The 20,853-nt window shown below is 33.5% G+C and overlaps 2 protein-coding genes and 1 pseudogene across 5 annotated transcripts; 2 read left to right on the forward strand and 1 right to left on the reverse strand.

Moving 5' to 3' along the window:
• Positions 1-604: 604 nt before the first annotated feature.
• Positions 605-1,084, reverse strand: LOC147790084 (putative beta-D-xylosidase 7 pseudogene; annotated as a pseudogene).
• An 8,232-nt stretch (positions 1,085-9,316) lies between these two features.
• Positions 9,317-14,077, forward strand: LOC111805728 (putative WD repeat-containing protein C2A9.03). 4 transcript variants are annotated; one of them, XM_023690940.2, is made up of 10 exons: positions 9,317-9,523; positions 9,816-9,975; positions 10,066-10,236; positions 10,566-10,652; positions 12,274-12,408; positions 12,494-12,604; positions 12,681-12,772; positions 12,861-12,966; positions 13,059-13,145; positions 13,304-14,077. In XM_023690940.2, the coding sequence occupies exons 2-10, from the start codon at positions 9,820-9,822 to the stop codon at positions 13,715-13,717; spliced, it is 1,359 nt and encodes a 452-aa protein (XP_023546708.2). In that variant the 5' UTR covers positions 9,317-9,523; positions 9,816-9,819; the 3' UTR covers positions 13,718-14,077. The 4 variants fall into 4 exon arrangements, with proteins under 4 accessions (XP_023546708.2, XP_023546710.2, XP_023546712.2 ...); XM_023690942.2 differs by having other exon boundaries at positions 9,317-9,487; XM_023690944.2 differs by lacking the exons at positions 9,317-9,523; positions 9,816-9,975; positions 10,066-10,236 and adding an exon at positions 11,731-11,785 and having other exon boundaries at positions 10,568-10,652.
• Positions 14,078-18,786: 4,709 nt separating this feature from the next.
• On the forward strand, positions 18,787-20,589 carry LOC111805729 (ethylene-responsive transcription factor RAP2-4). Its single transcript, XM_023690946.2, has one exon. It carries the CDS (start codon positions 19,225-19,227, stop codon positions 20,281-20,283), a length of 1,059 nt encoding a protein of 352 aa, XP_023546714.2. The 5' UTR covers positions 18,787-19,224; the 3' UTR covers positions 20,284-20,589.
• Positions 20,590-20,853: the final 264 nt, after the last annotated feature.

Consider the following 20,853-nt stretch of genomic DNA (forward strand, 5'->3'; position numbering starts at 1 on the left):
AGAACTTGCTTATGATTTCTGACCCTATTTGTAATTGTCTAAGCCCACCGCTAGTAGATATTATCTGTTTTAGTCCTTTTCGTATCGCCTCGTCAACATCATATCTTAAAATAGGTCTACTATGTGAAGGTTTCCACACTCTAATGATTCGTTTCCCTCTCCAACCGATATTAGATCTCACAATCCACCCTCTTAGGGACCAGCGTCCTCATTGGCACACTGCTCGCACACCGTCCAATGTTTGGCTCTGATACATTTGTAACACCATTTGTAACGACTCAAACTCAGTTTGGCTCTGATACATTTGTAACACCATTGGAGGCTCTGATACATTTGTAACACCATTTGTAACAACTAAAACCCACCACTAATAAATATTATCTGATTTGGCCTGTAAAGTATCGTCGTCAGCCTCACAACTTTAAAACGCGTCAACTAAAGGTTCGATAATACTTTAGAATGCATGAAGTTTAGTTAGGATTTGATTCGACCTGTCCGATCCGATGCCAAGCTTTTGACCCGTAAAGTATCGTCGTCAGTCTCACAATTTTAAAACGTATCTTACTAAGGGTTCAATTATAACTTTAGAATGCATGAAGTTTAGTTAGGGATTTGATTCGACCTGTCCGATCTGGTACCAGAGCTTGGCGTTGAAGGTAGCAGCAGTAAGAATGACCTGGGGGAACACGGTGGCGGCAGGAATGGTACCCCTGAAGCTGATGCCGTAGCCGAAATCGGCGAGGCCATGGAGGGCCTCCGACCACCACTCGTGGGCGGGAATGCCGAGACGGGGGATCGCCGGAGCATCGTTGACGAGCTGCAGGATCTTCTCGTCCAATGTGAGTCGAGAGACCACATCGCGGACTCTTTCCTCCATCGGCATAGAGGTTTTGCAGAATGGGAGAGTTTTCGTGAGTGGGTTGGAAGCGTCGCAGGCGTACCGCGGCTGAGCCGACGTTTGCACGGCGGAGAGGGAAAGGAGGGCAGAGAAAACGGCGGCGGAGAGAAGGAGTTTTTGGAGCTCCATTCTTCTAGGGAAGGAGGAGGAGGAGGAAGCCATGGACGCCGGTGAGTGAGCCTTCATCTTCTACAGAGTCTTTATAAAGCTTTTTGGCACCCACGTATCTGTCCTGTCTTTTTAAATTATTTCTTTTTTCTTTCTTTTTATTTAGATTTAAGAAATCCATTTAAATTACCATTTTGGGTTTAAATTTCACCATAATTTCTGGAAAATAACAAATATAAAAAAAACTATTTAAACTCATTACCAATTTTTTACTGTTGATTCAGATAATATTTTAATTATATTTCATTAATTTTTCGGTCTGAAATTTTAAATTTTTAGTCAAAATAGTATTTTTTTAACGACCTTTTTTTAATTTAAAAAATAATAATAAATAGTAATTAATGGGCCGAAACATTCAAAGTAATGGCCTAACGTCAGCAAGAAATGGGCCTAAGCATTTGAATTAATGGGCCGAACAGCATGCAAATAATGGGCCGAATAGAATGGGCTTCACGATCAATGGGCTAACAGCTGCCAGGTATGGGCTGAACAACATAATTCTGAAGCAATATTGAACTAAAAAGATTTTAGTGATTTACGTTTACGTCCTCACTAAGCATCACAAAATAAGTTAAAATTTTATTTTTATTGAAGTATTAAAATTCCATTTGAAAAAACATATATATATATATATATATAGAAAATAAACAATATTTACTCAACTCGAGCATAATTCAACTGATTTACTTGATCCAGAGGTTAGATGTGGAAAGCGCGAGGCTGATGGTGATACATAACGGGTCAAAGCGGACAACATCTGCTAGCAGTAAGCTTAGACTATTACAAATGGCATCAGATTCAGTGACGGGAGGGTGCGAGACATGGTCAAAGTAGGGCTAGATCCTCTCTATAATAGATGCATTTTAAAACCATAAGGCTAACAACCATACGTAACAGGTCAAATCTGCCAGTAGTGGGCTATTACATATCTTTTTCATGTTTCTCGAGAATAAAAATAATGATATCCGTTTATTCATAAGAACCACACGATACGGATTTGAAAGAAATTTCATTTTCATCGGTGCTCCATCAATTGTTCAATAAAACTATATAAAATATCAAAGTAGTTTTCTAAGAAATGTCATTAGAAAGTGACGAAACATAGTTATCCAAACATCGATGAACAAAATATCGGTACTGATACTTACACAATAATTAAGAGCGTATCTAAACACGATAAAAATTTTGAAAAAAGAAAATAACAATAAACATGCACGTCAATGGATCGTGGAATATCAGCTTTTTTTTTATAAACTATCACGGTGAAGTGACGGTATACTTTGATCAGTTAAGTATACTGCGTAACAAAAATTACGATATTTTTTCAAATTTCAATCAAAAAAGATTTTTTTTCGAATCGACGTCGATATCGAGATGAATGGTATTATAATGATGGATGAAGAATAATAAACCCCCTAGAATGGGGTCAAGCATATTTGGTGGGCAACTAGTGGATCACCTAGTGGATGGTCATGAGATTTTATTATTATTATTATTTTGTATTTTTTTGAAATTTTTGAAATTTTATTTTTTTTATTTTTTTATTTTTTAAATGGAAAAAAAGGAGATGCCAAAATAAAAAGGAGGGAAGAGTTGATATTTTATGAAGAATTTTGGATTTAATTTTTCCAAAAAAAAAAAAAAAAAAAAAAAAATTATTTTATTTTGATTTATTTGAGAGCAAAATATCTCATTTAACTTTTATGAGAGGTACATGTCACCTTTCATTTTCTCTTTATTTTCCAGCTTGGCATTTTATTTAATTTTTAATTTTAATTCAAGATATAAAGCTAAGATGAAAAATATTAATTTATATTTTATATATTGTGTTTTTTTTTTAATATAATTTACTATGAGATTCAAATTTTTTTTTTTTTTAATTTTTTCGAACACTTAATTTAACCTTTATAATTTTCGTGTTTGAAAAATATCGACACTAAATAAACGAGTTCTCGTATTTAGTTGATTCTATTTTTTATCTCCATCACCGAGATATAATTCAAAGCCTTCTCTTTAGCAACGACACGTATAACTCGTGACACGTGAGTAAATTTTTTAAATACGATGACATAAAATCCTCGAAATTTGGATTAAATTTTTTTTTTTTTAAAGTTGGGTTTAATTAAAATTAATTATAAATTAAATTAATCCATTTAAAACTTTTTGATTATTTAAAATTAACAATTAGAGTGCTCGAAAAGTTTTTAATATATATATAAAAGAAAAATATCGAGTTATTAGGCACTAATGTGTCATCCGATAAGCTAATTATTTTTAAAAAAAAACTTACTTTTAAAAAAGTTCGTCACTTACTTTATACTTAGTCATATTATATCCGTCGCAATCAATAAAATTATTAATTTATTAATGGTTTTTGCTATGATTAGATTTACTATTTCGAGCATCAAATCAAACTATTAAAGTTAATTTTAAAATATAAGCTTTTACTAAATTGATTATATTTGATTCGATTTGATTTTATCTCAGAAAAAAATGCTAAAAATATATAATTTAGAAAAGAAAAGACTAAAGATATTTATTGTAGAAAAGAAAATTAAATATTCCACAAAGGAGCCCTCCTTATGAATTAGGGCTATTTTAGTCTTTACCTTTATTAATTTTTTTTCATTAAATTTATATGAAAAAGAGTTAAATTAACCAAATTTTTATTTTGAGCAACATTTAAATGTCTGAATTAAAATATAATTTTTAAATTATGTTCTGAATTAGTGGATATGTCAGATGGAACGACGAGACATAAATAGAGTTTTTACATATTTTCGTTAATACATTGACAGGATCAGTACAAAAGGAAATAATCGAATTTAATCAATATTTCTCGAAATAAATAAAAATTAAAATAAATTATGGATATATTTCCAATCATAACTCAATAATTTAAATAAATAAAATATATATTTTTTTTTAATAAAAAAAAACATAACAATTTGATGGACATATCTACCCCTCAAAAAATGCATTAAATGTTTGTCAGAATTTATTAAACTCCTTTAGAACAGGAAAGTATAAATTAAAAGGGTCATTAAAATAATTAATAAAAACAAAAGGGAAATATTTAATAATAAAAAATAATATATATTATATAATATATTAATGATTATGGTGATTAGCATTACAATATAAATAAATATTATACAAAAACACACAATAAATGTGAATGGTGGATCCCCTCTCCATTATTGAACCAAATAGAGCACCCTACCACATATTTTATTTAATAAATGATAAATTATTGTCGTTAAGATGAGAGTTGTACACGAGTTGAGTTGAGGAAACCTTTTGGACCGAGTTGGATTGTTAGGTTGTGGCAACAAGCGACGAGCATGGGCGTGCAATGTGATACAAGATAAGCTACAGTGGCTACTAGAGGTGTGCGATGGCTGGCAGCTACGAGTGAGAGGGGTGTGCAATGTGTCACGGTCATGCTCGTCCAAAGCGTGTTGCCCATGGCCGCATGTCCATGACAAGGCAAACCCTTTATGTCTTTTCATAGTCTAGTGTTTTACTTTTGTATTTCTAGGAAGTATGACGTTTCAAAAATATCATGTTTAGGTCTGCTAGACATGAAATGCCTCAGAATATACTATAGGGGGATACGACTAGTTGTCAACTTCTCCCTACACAAGGTTATATACTGTCAGTCGTTGTTATTTCTCTCTTGCTTGCTTATATAACGTTTCTTTCAAAAATCTCTTTCTGCCCTCGTTTTCTAAAACATTCTCTGAAAATCGAGACCAGAGGCTCGAGCATACGTCGCTAGGCCGTAGGCGACGCAAGAACGAATTGGTTTAGCTCACTTGTCGTTGGAAAGTGAGTGCCGCATAATCGCAAGTCCGCTGCCATCAAGAGTGCGATTGTGACACAATGCACCAATGAGATGGCTCATTGCAAGGGACGTGGGACTAGTAAAACTTCCTATTAACGATGTAATGAGGGCGAGGAGCTGAGATGGCTACATGAACTAGAATAAAACTAACGTACTTGAAGTGTATATTATACATAATAGACCGGATGGGTTTGGGTTGACCCGAATCAAATTAATTCAACCCAATTTTATGATTGAAAATGGGTTAATTAAATTGTTTTTTCATTTAAAATGGTGTAAAATTAATTCTAAAATTAAAATTTTATTAGTGAAATTTCGATTTTTTTAATAATAGACATTGTTGTCACTGTCCCCCAATTACAGTGACAACTCCCACGGTTTTTGTCCGGATGCTTAGCATCTTAATGTCTCTTTTTGCTAGATAAGATTCGTTTATTCATTTACTTAATTAATTTCATATACTTTTATTTTTCTAATATATTAATGATGATGCCCATAATATTAATACCTAAAACTTTAACATCATAATGTTATAATTTAATTAAAAATATTATTTCACGATTATTTCTTAATATTTGTCCTACTCGAATTTAATATAATATTTATTTATTTATTTATTTACAACCCTCTTTTTTTCTCTTACTTTTATTTTCCACCGGTGTCCTCAACGTGATGTAATTTAAATATTATATTAAGGCCATTACAAGGTCATTTTAGTCTTTTCCATGTTAATTAATTACTCAAAACCGAACAAAAAAACTCAATATTCTTTTTAAGCAAAATATATATTTTTAATTATTTTTAACGAAAATTTCATAAATTTATTAAACATAAAATATTATTTTATTTTATAAAATAAAAAATACATATTATGTAAGATTAATTATATAATGACATAAATATAAGTCATTAAATTAGTTTAGATGTCCAATCTAGACGGATTTTGTACAAATTATTTATGAAAATAATAAATTTAAAAATAGAGATCAAGCCAAGACCTAATCAATGAATATAGTATAGTTAGCATCAAATCTCGAAATAAAAATAATATAAATTAAAAAATTAAAACAAAATACTGATAATTTGATAAGTAAGGACAAATATTAAGAAATAATCGTGAAATAATATTTTTAATTAAATTATATAATATTAATATATAATAAATATTATATATATATATATATATATTAAATTCGAGTAGGTTACCAAAATATTTAATTAATTATCCTCTATGGTTTCAATATCATATGGAAATATTATTATATTCGTCCATGATATAATATATGGTTCCACGTTTTAATGGTTTAGAAATTAAATATAAACATTTTCTTATTTTTTTTAATAAAATAAAAAATAAATATTAAAGAGAAACGTCTTGCGTCTTGTTCGTCCTAGGCGGCGACGGCGGTAGCTTTGTGACAAAGACAAAGGTTTCCGATGGCTCGCCGTGCTCAGAGCTTGACCATGACCGGATCTCAGACCAGTTTGACTTCTCCATGGGTTCTACAGCTTGTTCTTCCTGAATGCCAACGACATGGTGGCGGTGGCGCGTGACGGTGTCTCTCGCCGGAGATGAAAGAGAGATAGAGTGGAATTGAATAGTCAAAAGTTGACCTTGAATTAAATAGTTGACTTCATAAAATCGGATTTTTTTTTTAATTATAATAAATAAATGACGAAACTCGAACATCTAATTAAATAACTTTTATTTTTAACTACTGATGATAGTCAGTAGAGATTTAGGCGAATTGAAATTGTCTCGGTAGCAACAGACGAACCAAAAAACTAGGTTAGGCACGACATCCGTTTTAGCATTTTTTTTTTTTTTTTTGCTGAACCCGATCTAGAACATAAGTAATCAATTGTCGACGCTTATGTTGGCCATAGTTTTGACATTTTCAATTATGACAAATTGTTTGATACAGTTAAAGTTCTCTTGATTTTCTCGAACAATGTTCAAGATCGTGTTGAAATAGACTATGTAATATTGAAATTTTATTTTTTAAATTCTATTAAAAATTAATTTTTTTTAAAAAAATAAACTAAGAACTTACAAAGAATTTAATGGGAAATTTCTCACTTTGAATATAGTCTGTTCAATAAATTATATAAATTAAATAAATTTGAAAATTCAAGGCCGGCTTTGAATAAATTAACCAATGGCTAAGTCAAAGTCTTTTTATATATATATATTTCTTTTAAATTATTATTTTAAAAAAATTAAATCGAAATGTCATTGTCTTGAGTTTTCCATTGGATAACTTAAATTTATGTATTTTTGGTTATTAATAAAATTATCTAAAAAATATTGAAAATATAAACGGCTCTTTCGTAGGTACAAACTTAGTACACTTTTGATTCACGCTCATTTGAACTTCCAAGTCCTCAATAAATAAGCTTGGTTTGTGCTCTATTGACGTGTAAGACTCCTTCTCTAAGAGTTTGGTCTTTAACCTACAAAGTAACTCTATATTCTGATTTGCAAGCTCAATATAGCACACTTGTGACACACTTGCAAAGTCTTTATTTAACTATCAGGTTCTCTATATTGTTATGCGATGCGGTGATATTGACACGCTCACGACAAGTCTTAAGAAAAACTCAAGTCCCACTCACATTTTTTGCCCGACATTATGGCTTCATCAAATTATAGGTGAAATTTGTGCAGAATCCAAGCTTATTTGGCCACACACGTCGATAATGGTGGTTACTGACAGTAATGGGCAACGACCATAAAAAAGTGAAAGTAGTATAAGGGTATTTTAGTAATTTTTGTATCTGTATAGTTAGTAACTTGACACTCAACCAATAATTCAATCATTAAATCATTAAATGTTATATGTAGTGACCAAAAAGCAAATTGTTCTTTTTAAAATAATTGATTTTATTCTCTCGAGTCAGCTTGTACGTTAAAGTAGATGAATTAATTTGAATCCACCTTTTAATTTTGGCCTGTGGTGATATAATAATAATTATTATTATTTAAAAAGTTTTTAATTGCGTGTGACAAACTGCCCAAGGAGTTAGGCTATATACCAATATCTAATGCCCATTATTCTTATTGCCTATTTTTTAATCATGCTAATTAAAAATAAATAAAAAAAAATATGAACTAAATTAAAAAAAAATACTCAAAAAATTAAAATTAAAAATTATTATTAATTTAAAAATATATATATTTACTCCGATACAATTATTCATATGGAGTGATTTTTCAAAATATATATTAAAACTAATATTCTATTTTTATTAAAAATAAAAGTTTAAATAAATGACCCGAACAATTCGAACCAACTCAACCATAAAAAATTGATGATTGAGTTAATTATTTAACCAGAATGGTTTGGGTTATAAAAATTTTAGAACTCGATCTAACTCGTTAAAATAAATTAAAATTGGCTAAGCATATAATAAAATAACAAAATATATGTTATTTAAACATTAATGAAAAAATATATATATATATATATAAATGACCAAAGCTTTCGCTTTCGAATTTCCCGTCAATTTTCGGCATCGGCGAGCCGGAACGTGGCTTAATTGGATGGGTTGGATCTCGGGCCTTTAATGGGCCCACGTCCTTAAAACTGAGGGGTCGTAGGCGGTGGACATTTTAACCTTTTCCTAACCCAAAGTGGACCCATGGTTCCACTAACTCAACTCTGGTTAAGCCCCATAGCGTCTTTTTCTTTCTTTATTTTTTATTTTTCTCTTTTAACGGCGTTTGGAGTTTTTTTGTTTGTTTATTTCGTTGGACTTTGAACGGCGGATAACGAGGCGTTTAGGTTCCGTTAAATATTTATGCCACGTGTAAGGAGAGAAGAACAGTATTCCAACGAACCCATGGAATTCGTGGCGGTATTCGACCACGTGGACCTAATGAATCATAATTGTGGACAAAAATGCCACATAGCCACTTTCCTTTCCTTTTTTATTATTTTATTATTTTATTATTAATTCCATTTTATTCAGGAATACTAAATTAGGGATTGTCATTAATTACTTGTATTATCATTTTTAAAACAATTTTCTTTTTTTCATTTTAAAATTTTATAAACTAAATAAATATTGATTTAAAAATTAGATAATTTAGGATATTTCTAAATTGAATTAAGAAAGATCAATTGGTTTCCATTTTAGGGTGAAGTTGGGTAAAATTCAAAGTAGAGTAAAAATAGTAAGCCTCGATTTACGGCGTGGTAAAAACCAGAGATTCCTTGAAGTACCAGGGAAAGGCCGTTTTAAGGAAACCGGGCGGTTTTGCAGAAAAGCCCACAGGGTGTCCCTACCTTTCCGTGCCACGTCAGCATTCCGATTCCGTTCACTGAGCTAACTCACTCCCGTCCCGTCCCGTTCCGTTGTGTTTCCGCTATAAAACCAACCTCCCCATTACGCCTTTTCTTGCTTTCTTCAATACAGCACACTTTCGAGACTCTTCTTTCTTCCTCTTTAATTCTTCTACTTTCTCGCCATTGCCGCCTTTCTTTGAACACGAACTGAATCTCTTTCCCTTTCTTTTTCTATCTGTTTGATTCTCCGGAATCAAGAAGAAATCGTCTGTTTGAATTTCCTTGGTTAGTTCTTTTGATCTGGTTCTTGTTGTTCTTAAGGTATACTATTTCATTCCTACATTCGTAATCGCTGTTTCGTTTTTCTGGTGATATGCGTTTACTCTTTCGTTTTGTTGACTCTCTGTTTTGGTTTAGTTTCGTTTGATATGTTGATGTTCTTTTCGTTTTTCCATTTTGAATTGCTGTTTGCAATGTTTTGTTTGTTCAATCGCAGTGTTAATTTGTTGGGATTGGTTTCAGTTTGAATTCTGTCGTGTTACGTCCATTTCGTGAAGCGGTTCGATTTAGCTGTGTTCTTCCACTGATCGAGCTTCTTGTGTACTGTTTATAGACTGATGGAGCAATTTCAGAACGACGATCTTGCGTATATTGTGGATGATTATTTTGAAGTCGGTGATTTTGAAGACGGTCAATTTTTCTCTGATGATGACTTCCATACTGATCAGAGTACCGAGCACATAGACTCCGACTTTGAGGACGACATCGATACAGTCAGTACTGCTACTTATCTGTTCAATTTGCCTTTTCTATTGTCTTATTGATGTCGTAACGAATTGTTTTCCCGAATTTTGTTTTTACAGAGCACGCCGAGGACGGATACCTCTGCTTTGGATGCTAGGAATGGGAAAGATATCCAGGGAATACCTTGGGAGAGGTTCACCTTTACCAGGGAGAATTATCGGGAAAATCGTTTGAGCCAGTACAAGAACTATGAGAGCCTGCCGCCAATCTCTCGAGATGAACTGGAAAAGGTGCCTTTTCCTTCGTCAATATTCATTGCCCTGTACTTTCTGACGTCTCTTATTTCGCGAGTGGCTGCCCTTCCACTTTCTTATCGTTATCATAATAATTTTATAATTTTTCTGAACAACGGCGTGTTGCTCAAGTAATTAGAGCTTCAGGCACTTGACAATCATACTTCCATTTTTAAAAAATTTTGGGAAATAATTGCTTGGGTTTTCTGGGTTATCGGTTCTTTTATTCACACTCCGGTGAATACCAGAGCTATCTAACTTATTATTGTTCTGTTCGTTGTTTAATCTTGACAATTCCCTTATCATCGTTGAACTTGCTTTGACAGGAATGCTTGCGAGTGGAGAAGGGGAATAAGTTTTATGACTTCCAGTTCAATACAAGGCTTGTTAAATCAACAATCGTTCATTTTCAGGTAAAATTTTTATGAGATTAAAAAAAAATGATGAGGGGTTTTTTTTTTTTTTTTTTTTTTTTTTTCCCTTTTCAGCTCATTTCATTTAATATCATTTCTAAGATCCCGTCCGTCCCTCAAGAACTAATTAGCTAATTGGTTATCGTAGACCTCATTTTTTCCGAGCTATGGGTGTTTCTGAAACCATATTTGCTACGCTTGATCAGGATGCGTTCTTCTTTTACAGTCTCTTGATCATAATTGTAAAACCATCGTTAGCATTGTAGTTTTGCAGGTTTTGAACATGTTAGTATCCTTTATGGATGTATTTATAAATGATTCTAGCTCTATGTCTGATCATACATTTTGAGGTATGAACTCCAGAATTCTTATTATGTTTATTCTATTTTACAACTTGTTCATTTGAGATGGATTAAATTACTAGATACTAACGAACTTTGAGAAGTCTTTCAGCTTAAAAATTATAGTCCACTGAGGCCACGAATCAGTGCTTGTTCAGGCATGCAATTGCTAAAAATCTAATTTCTATAATCTGGGTGCTTGGTTTACCTGTTAAACTATGATTATGGATAGCGGTGCCACTTCTCTTACAATTGGAACTAAATACTCCCTGAAATTTTGAAATGAGCCGCTCTTGATCTACTGAGACAGGCTAAGATACTTTTTGTTCTTTTATAGATAGATAATTGATGCTTGCTTTCCTTTAAAGTTTTGCAATCTAAATTTTGCGATTAAAAAGTGCTGTGCTGCTTAATCTTGGATGTCTATGCATCACTGCAATGACCTAGTACCTTTGATCATTGGGCGTGCATCATAGTGATGCTAGTTACTTCTTGAGAATGTCAATTTCCCCCCTGAAAGTGTTATAATTTTATTGCTACTTATAATTTCTTGGATATACCCTTCTTGGTATTGAATTCCCTCTTACATACTTCTGGGACAAATGGCACTTGGGAACCCCATGTTTATTTTAATTTTTTTATGATATTAAATACCATTCCTCGTCGGAGTGTGAAATACAACTTTATCACTTTAACCCATCTGTGGCATTTAGGACTGCTATTTCTGTTTATTTCAGCCTTTAAAGCAGAGTGGAAGTTATATCTGAGCAGCTGCCAGGACGTTATTATATGGTACGATAGGAAAAATATCTGAGCATTTAAGAGGCCTCTGTAGCAACCTGTAGCTCAAGTAGATTTTGGCCTTTAGAGAGGCTAATTTAACTCTGTTACTGGACTTACCTGTGTGCTTTTTTGTTTTGTTCTGTGTTCATGATATTTTATTTATTCATCGAGTTGCAGTTCTAGCGCAATTCTTGTCAGTCAACCTTCTATTTCTTTTATGTCCGCCACAGAGTCAGTATTGTGCTGATCTGTGCATTCATTATGTAACTTAGTCCTGTGCATATCTTGCTTGAGCCCTGCATTTCGATAGCCTTGTTAGAATCCTATTATCATGCACCTAAATCACATCCTTGAAGGATAAGGTTGAAGGCATAACCTTTCAACCCCTGGTGGCAGCTAATTTTACTTCTGGTTTTGGTTACAAACCAGTTATTTAATTTAAGGGGTACCTTATAATGTGTACGATAGTAACCGACTTGTTTGTTCCTACCTTGCAGCTAAGAAACCTCTTGTGGGCAACTTCTAAGCATGACGTATACCTTATGCAAAACTACTCAGTAATGCACTGGTCCTCATCGCTTCGGAGAGGCAAAGAAGTACTCAATGTAGCTAAACAAATCGTTCCCACCGTGGTATGTGATCATTGGACAGACTGAGGGTGCTTAAAGTTTTGCTTTGATTAAAATGTAGTTACTTATAATGGGATCTCTTGAACAGAAACGCCCTGGAGTCTCGTCCCAGTCATTGTCCAGAGTGCAGATAAGTACAATGACAGTAAAGGAGAACTTAATCGTGGCGGGTGGTTTTCAAGGGGAACTAATTTGCAAGGTGTGGAGATTTTTGTAAACTGTCTACTAATCAATGGGGTTTACAGTCTCTAATTTGCTGTTCCTTCATGGTGCAGTACGTGAATAATCCTGGAGTTGCATTTTGCACCAAAATGACAACAGAAGAAAATGCTATTACAAATGCTGTTGATATCTTTCAAACTCCAGAGTAAGTTTCATCCCATCAAGGGCGTTAAGGAGTTCCATCTTTTTCATTGCCTCAGGGCATACGGCTTATGGTCCCCTTTTCTTTTCAGTGGTGCAACAAGGATTGTCGCTGCAAATAATGATGCAAAAATTAGGATTTACGATGCCAAGACATTTACTTGCCTCAACGGCTTCATGTTTGGCTGGTCTGTAAATGTAAGTGATGCAAACTCGAACGTCGTAAAACGTTTGATGATTCATTACTTGCTTTCTTTCTCGTCTTGATTTGGCCCTTCTTGTTTCTGCAGAGCACCGCTGTTAGTCCTAATGGGAAGATGCTTGCAGTGCTTGGGGACAGTACAGAGTGTCTGCTTGCAGATGCTAACTCTGGCAAAGTAAGTATTTTTCCGAGCTTTTCCACCCGTGTGTGTTTGGGAGAGGAGTCCCACATCAGCTAATTAAGGGGTTGGAGAGTCGTGATTTCTAACATACTCTTCTCTTGATATGTTAAATTTGTGAACGTTTAATGATATTCTATTCCGTTGCGCAACAGGTGATAGAGAGCCTGAAAGGGCACTTGGATTACTCTTTTGCTTCTGCATGGCACCCTGATGGACACATTTTGGCGACTGGGAACCAAGATACCACCTGCAGGCTGTGGGACATAAGGAGTACGTCCAAGTCTCTAGCTGTGCTCAAGGGAAGAATGGGATCAATCAGATGTGTAAAATTCAGCTCCGATGGCAAATTCCTGTCGACTGCAGAGCCTGCAGATTTCGTCCACATCTATGAAAGTCGCACAGGTTATGAACAAGCACAAGAAATTGATCTGTTTGGGGAAATTGCTGGAATATCCTTCAGTCCCGACACGGAAGCTCTGTTTGTTGGCGTCGCTGATCGAATATACGGTAGCGTATTAGAGTTCAACAAACGACATCATAACAAGTACATAGATTCCATGTTCTAGTTAGAAGAAATATGTATTTAAGTTGTTGCCGTTGTTTGGAAGTGTTCAATTGAGAGTAAAGGGCAGCATAAGCATTGGCATTGTCTGGAAAAGACTTCACCAATGGCCTGAAACTAGAAAGAGGTCTGCCTGAAGGTTTCCCTTTTAGCTATACTTTGGGCGTGCTGTTGAAGCTCATCGCATTTAAGACCTCCGTTTCTTTTGTTGCTGCCTTTATTCTCTTGGGTTGTAATGAATATGGTCAGTCCATTTTCAACAGATTGATTCAATTCATGTATTTACTCAAATCTTCTTGTATAGCTTCTTTCTTTTGTGTAATGTGTGTAAAGATGAATACCCACATGTTGTTCTTAGTTTGTATATACCCCAACTTCAAATCTTCCACTCCTCGGTTCTAACATTGGAGATCCATGGATCACATACATGTCTCTGAAACCGTCTTTCCTTCTCGATGTTTGGGTACCTATACAATTCCTTTTTTATCTTTTTATCTTTCCTTCTCGATGTTTGGGTACCTATACAATTCATTCTTTTTTATCTTTTTATCTTTCCTTCTCGATGTTTGGGTACCTATACAATTCATTCTTTTTTATCTTTGTATGACTCAATCTTAACGAAAAAATTGAGATTTTTCCATGTGAACGCATGGTTTGTCATGTTATGAGAATGGATTTTTCTTTTTGAATCCATGAAAACTTTAAAGCGAAAGTTGTGGGCCCATAGATTTTGACAATAAAGAACGCCCATGAAGGGAGAAGTTTCAAATGCTTTGTTTCCCTCTCCAAAGGATCTCACAAATAGGATAATATCCATTAACAGTGAACTTGAGTTGTTATAAATGATATTAAAGTCCGACACTTGACAGTGTGCCACATCAATTGGAGAGGGGAACGAGTGCCAATGAGGACGCAGACAAGTGTCAACGAGAACACTAGGTCCCGTGAGATATTCGGTACAAAAAAAAAAAAAAAAGTTTTTTGGTTTATTAAAAAGAAATTGCCTGAATAAACATTGGAATATTTTAAAAAATATTGTCCTTGGAATTACATGCGAATATTATATATATATATATATATAATTAGAAACCAGGGAACTCAAAATTTGGAGTGAGATTTTATGAGGATAGGGCAAGTGGTTTACACGTCAGATTTGACGTGTCTCATTTGGAGTTTGTTCTTCAAGAATTGATTCTCCAAAATCAATTGGGCCCACACGTCCACTTCATTTTCATTTTGGGCCGCTTATAAGGCCCACTTCCCCCCCGCTTATTTCGGATCTGACCGCGCACTTTTCACCCCTCCCACTCCACAAGCCAAGTATCAAACCTCCCTCTTAAATTTACATTTATATATATATATATATATAAATAAAAATACATACAATTTTTTAACTTTACGTGAAAACCTTTATCTAATAAACGCCTTTTATAATCATGAAGCGATGACCTTAGACTCTAACAGTTAGTGTCAGAGCCAAAAACCGAACAACCGAACGTTTTCTCCCAAATTAGAAATTATTTAAATATATTTTATTGCACGATAAATGACATAATACACATCATTTTCTATAATTATTTAAAGGTTGAGATTAAATTAAAACAATATTATCCTACAAAAATAAAATAAATTAAATTATTTATTTAAGGGTGGAATCAAGGCTCGACACATGGTAGGGACCTGCCTGAAGCACCTTCTGGTGAAGGTCGAGAAATACTAAGATCGAAATCGACCTAATACGAGCTTTGCTGTTTGACCCGTCTGAATCTTAAGATAATACTACTAAATCAAAACCCATTTTCTACTAGGTACGAAAGTTTCTAAACTTCGCTCATAAGGAGGTGAGAGCATAATCTCGTAAAAATGAATAAATATTTAATTAATTTACTAATATATATATATATATATATATTTAAATGTAAAAATTCCAAGGAGGAAGTGGCGTGAAGAATTGTTATAATATCAAATCTGCCGTGAAAATGACCCACCAACCAATACTTTCAACCTTTCATTTTTAATATTTTTTTCTCTTTTTTTTAATTAACTTTTTTTTAATTATATATATATATATATATATATATATATATATACCACTTGTCACAATTGCATTTTTGATAGTCAACAGTGACTATGCAACACTTGTTCTAACCTAACGAACAAGTCAGTCGTGTGAAATTTTGAGTTCACAGACATTATCGACGTATGCTCGAGCCTTAGTCACACTTGGGATAAATAATTTGAAAAATATGTTCAAAACAATTTTAAATAAAGTAACAATATAAGCTAAAAGTGAGTAGACGACAACCATGTGTATATACATATATATATATATATATATATATATATATATATATATATATATATATATGGCTACGCATTGTATGTTGTATGTTGGCACATGTCCGTAGATTTGCACGTGTTATTAAATTGTATACTAGACTGTTATGCTTGAATATGTAAGCTTGTGAAATATGAATGTATACTGTTTAGTATGATGTGACATGTTGTGCTTGGAACGTTATGATGTTCGTAGATGATTCTGGCATGATTGTACGATATATTTGAACGTAAACAACATGAAATGTATAACATGAAATCGCGATAAATTGCATGAAATATTTATATATATATATATATATATATATATATATTATAAAAAAGGGTGTAGAAAAGGGTAGAAGAATTTTAGACTCTTGGTTATCATGAAAAGACAATGTAGTGTCCAAATATATTATTATTTCTTACACCAACTTTTGTAATTTTGTGTTTATTTTATTTTCGTTTATAGTATCATAAAAAAACTCTTTTTTTTTTTTTTTTTAAATTTTATTTTTAGTTTGGTTGTGTGTGAATATATAGATTATTTTAGGAAATAATTAAAATAAGATTCTAAATTATTTGTTTTAAATTTGTGATACGTGCACGGGACAACTGGCGTAATTTTGTTTGATTTGGCAAATATATCACGACCGAAAAAACTTGCATCAAAATGTTATTGATTTTTTTTATTGTCAAATGAACGATAAACGTAATTTTGAAGGTTTTTTTTTTAATGAGAAGCTAGGTATTTAACGAATTGACGATATTCGAGGGGTGAGTTCAGCACGTGGAGAACTAATATTTTTTCCAGCTCGATCTCACTATTAAAATTTAAGAAAGCTTATTACTCAATTATTTATCGAAAAGTCTAATCTAAGTTTCTGAGCGTTTTTTTATTGCAAAGTCAACTCACAAAATTAAATATAAAATCGTATTTAATAATTTCAAATATATGATTGGTCGTTAAAAAATCATTTGATATAATATATTTATAAATCATAAAACTAATTATAATTATTTTGTGAATATGTTTTATGTTTTTTTTTTTGGTATAAATTCTTATTTTGTAATTAATAATAATACATAATACATTAAAATATATATATATATATATATATAATAATTAGTTAATTTTATTTCCTTAAAACAAAACCTGTTGGCTGCGTGCTTCACAGTTTTTGTTAAACTCGGATTGGTCAACTAACTTAACCACACTTCTCTCTCCTCTCCATTTTTTTCATTCCTAGTTCACGCGCCGAAACTCTGTGTGGGAGACACGTGAACATATGATTAGCTTGTGGTAATACATCGCCGAGAAAGCGCGTGGGAATGATTGAGAACATAAAACCACTCAATTCCATGGTAGAATCCGGCGCCGAAATTGAGGCGGTTGTCTCCGCCGCACATGACTTTGTCTATCACTTTCCTTCCGAACTCCGATTCCAACTCCACGCCGTCACGTAACCCAACTACAAGGTCAACTCAACTACCCCTAGTTAACGACGTTTTATATCCTGCCTGCGTCCGCATCATTGTCTCGTGAACCCCCATTACATCAACCGTTCGATTTCCTCACCATCACAACCCATAATAATATATATATATATTACCAAAAATGTCATCATCATAAAATTAAATAATAAGAAAACCCCACCAATAAATAAAATATTATGGACTAAGCCCACCTTTTTATACAATTAGTAAAAAAAAATATATATATATATATATATTAATTAAAGGGCAAAAAAGTCAAAGCGAAGTAAAGAGTTTTGGTACAATCATTTATGATATCAGGAAGCCGTCCAATCACTTCTGCATCACCACACACACTTACAGATAAGGTTTATTTCATTATATTTATTCATTTATTTATTTTTTAAATTAAATCAATTTAAAAATAAAATTTAATCATACTAACTAAAGTAATTAAATCATATCATAATTGATTAATTTGTCCTTATTTTTTTTTATAATTTAAAGTATTTGTCGCAGTTGGATTAGCGTTTTAAAAAAATTAAGTGACGATTAATATTAAATTATCGGATAACATATAAAATTGAGAATTATTTCAAATTTTTAATAAATTAATTCGAAATGTTAGGTCAATTTGATATATAATTTAATATTTGAAAATCTAAAATTTATGGTCAAAAAAATTGAACTTTTTTGACACGGTAATTAATAGATGATTAGTTTAATTAATGGATCATTATTGAACTTATAGAAATAATTAAATAAAATAATACATTTTATTTGTCCATTTAACTGTTCGTTTTATTAAAAACAAAAAAGATTTAAATATTATTTTAGTCTTTATACTTTAAATTCTAACTTTTATTATTTAATTTTAATAACTTTTGAAATAAATTTTATTTATCAAAATTTTATAAACTAACTTGCGTGAATTATATTTATGATTTAGTAAATTAAAAATGACAGGGCAAAATGAGGCTGGACCCACAACGAAGAAACCGACACCTGCCAGTGAACTGGAAGGACACGTGTCAGTAATTGGCATCGTGTCATTGTTTGATTGGCGGCGGTGCCTTTAATACAGTAGATTGACGTCATACGCAGAGTGAGGGGTAGATAAGACTAAGAGAAGGGACAAGGAGTTTATTAAAATAATAAAAAAAGAAAATGAAGCTAATTAGAGTGATTAATTGTGATTAAGAAAGTGATTAAGAGAAGTAATTTTGGGGCCGGACTCTTATAAAAGGCAAGGGTTGCCTGAGATCGTGAATCAGAGTGAGACCGAGCGAAATTCGAGAGAAATTTCACTGACTGTGTTCTTGTTTTCGATCTTCTTCTTCTTCTTCTTCAATCCCCCCTCTGTAATCCCCGCTTCTCTGAATCCCTTTCTGTTAATCATCTGTCTTTCAGTTTCTGATTTTTGAGTTTGTTTTAGAATGATCCGAAAGCAAACTTGAGAAAAAAGGTTTATCGAAAGCGCAGGTGTTTTCCAGAATCGAGATCCAGTTTTTTTAAATTTTTTGGACAAATTTTTCCGTAGATCTGTTTGTAAATCTGTTTTTTCGCTTCATTTTGTTTTCCAGATCGACTTCCGAGGGTTGTTTTTGATCCCTCTTGGAGTTTGAAGGGTTGGTTATTATTATAAACCCTATTCTGCGTAGAAATACTTGTTGATTTCATCGTGTTCTTCTTGTTAGTTTTGAATTTGGTAGAGAAGTTATGGCTGCTTTGATGGATTTGTATGGTTGCAGAGATTTTCAGTCAGATCCAGTTGGTGGTGAATTAATGGAAGCGCTTGAGCCTTTTATGAAAGCTGCTTCCTCTTCTTCTTCATTTTCTATTCCCGATTTCTCTTTTTCATCTTCGATCCAAACAGAATCCACTTCTTACTCCTCCGATTGTTCTCCTCCGATGATCCATTTGTTTTCTGGTCAAGATTTCCATGGATTAGAGCAATCAGCCTCCATCGGACTTAACTACTTGACGCCCTTTCAGATCCAACAGATCCAATCTCAGTTTGCTCTCCAGACGCTGATCCCGCCAGTTTGGGGACAGATTAACAACCAGGTAGCGAGAAATCAGAGGAACGGCGGGAGTTTGTTAGCACCGAAGGGGATTTCCATGAAGCAAGTTGGATCTCCACTGAAATCGACGAAGCTTTATCGAGGCGTAAGGCAAAGGCATTGGGGAAAATGGGTGGCCGAGATCCGTCTACCGAGGAACCGAACTCGGCTATGGCTCGGCACCTTCGATACCGCCGAAGAAGCCGCTTTAGCCTACGATAAAGCCGCTTACAAGCTTCGAGGCGACTTTGCTAGGCTCAATTTCCCTCATCTCAAGCACCATGGCTCCTCCGTCGGCGGTGATTTCGGCGAGTACAAGCCGCTCCACTCCGCCGTCGACGCGAAGCTTGAAGCCATCTGCCAAACCTTGGCGGAGTCGCAGAAACAGGGGAAATCAAACCGAGCCTCATCGAAGCAATCGAAATCATCGAGTTCTTCAACAGTCGAATCAGAGTGTGAGACGCCGACGGTGATTGATCCCGACGAGAATCTGAAAACAGAGGATGCCAGATCGAGTGGATCGGAGATCTGTTGCAAGGCGGAGAACTCCTCGTCGCCGGTTTCGGCCGAGAGCGACGAGTCGGCAGGGTCTTCGCCTTTGTCGGATCTGACGTTCCCCGATCCGACGGATTCACCGTGGGAACCGCCGTCGGAAAGCAGTATGCTGCAGAAATACCCGTCGGAAATCGATTGGGCTTCGATCTTCACATCTTGATAACGATAATTTCAGTACATTTGATTAGGAGTCGTCGTCTTTTAGGAGATTCTGCGACTAAGTTTTAGCAGTTAGCAGAATCAGTCTGTTCAGTGTTTTGTAGGGAGTTCAGAAGTTATATATATTATGGTCTTTTCTTAACAAGTAGAAATTGTTAATAGGAAGTGAAATCTCCGGCACAGCCATCGCCGGCGGCCAACTTTTTTTTGGCTGTTCGGCCGGCGGGAGATACGTACAAGTTATTATTATTTACATTTATGTAATTTTCTCCATGTAATAATAATATATTATGTTTGTGTTACTCAATTATTACTTTTCTAGATTTTCATTTTTCTCTCTTATTAAGTATTAACTGAATATTATGATAATATGTTCAAACATATATATTATTCAAAGATAATGTACTCTTCCAACAATATTCAAAGATAATGATAAATGTATTTTTTATTTTTTAAAATAATTTCAAGGATATTATTGAGAAAGAATTTTCATTTTTTAAAATAAATTGATATTTAAGGAATTTTATTTGATCCATTTAAAATTATTTCCATAGCTCATAAATAAAATTAT

Source organism: Cucurbita pepo, chromosome 11 (assembly GCF_057944985.1).
Source record: "Cucurbita pepo subsp. pepo isolate OVF chromosome 11, ASM5794498v1, whole genome shotgun sequence".
NCBI lineage: Eukaryota > Viridiplantae > Streptophyta > Magnoliopsida > Cucurbitales > Cucurbitaceae > Cucurbita > Cucurbita pepo.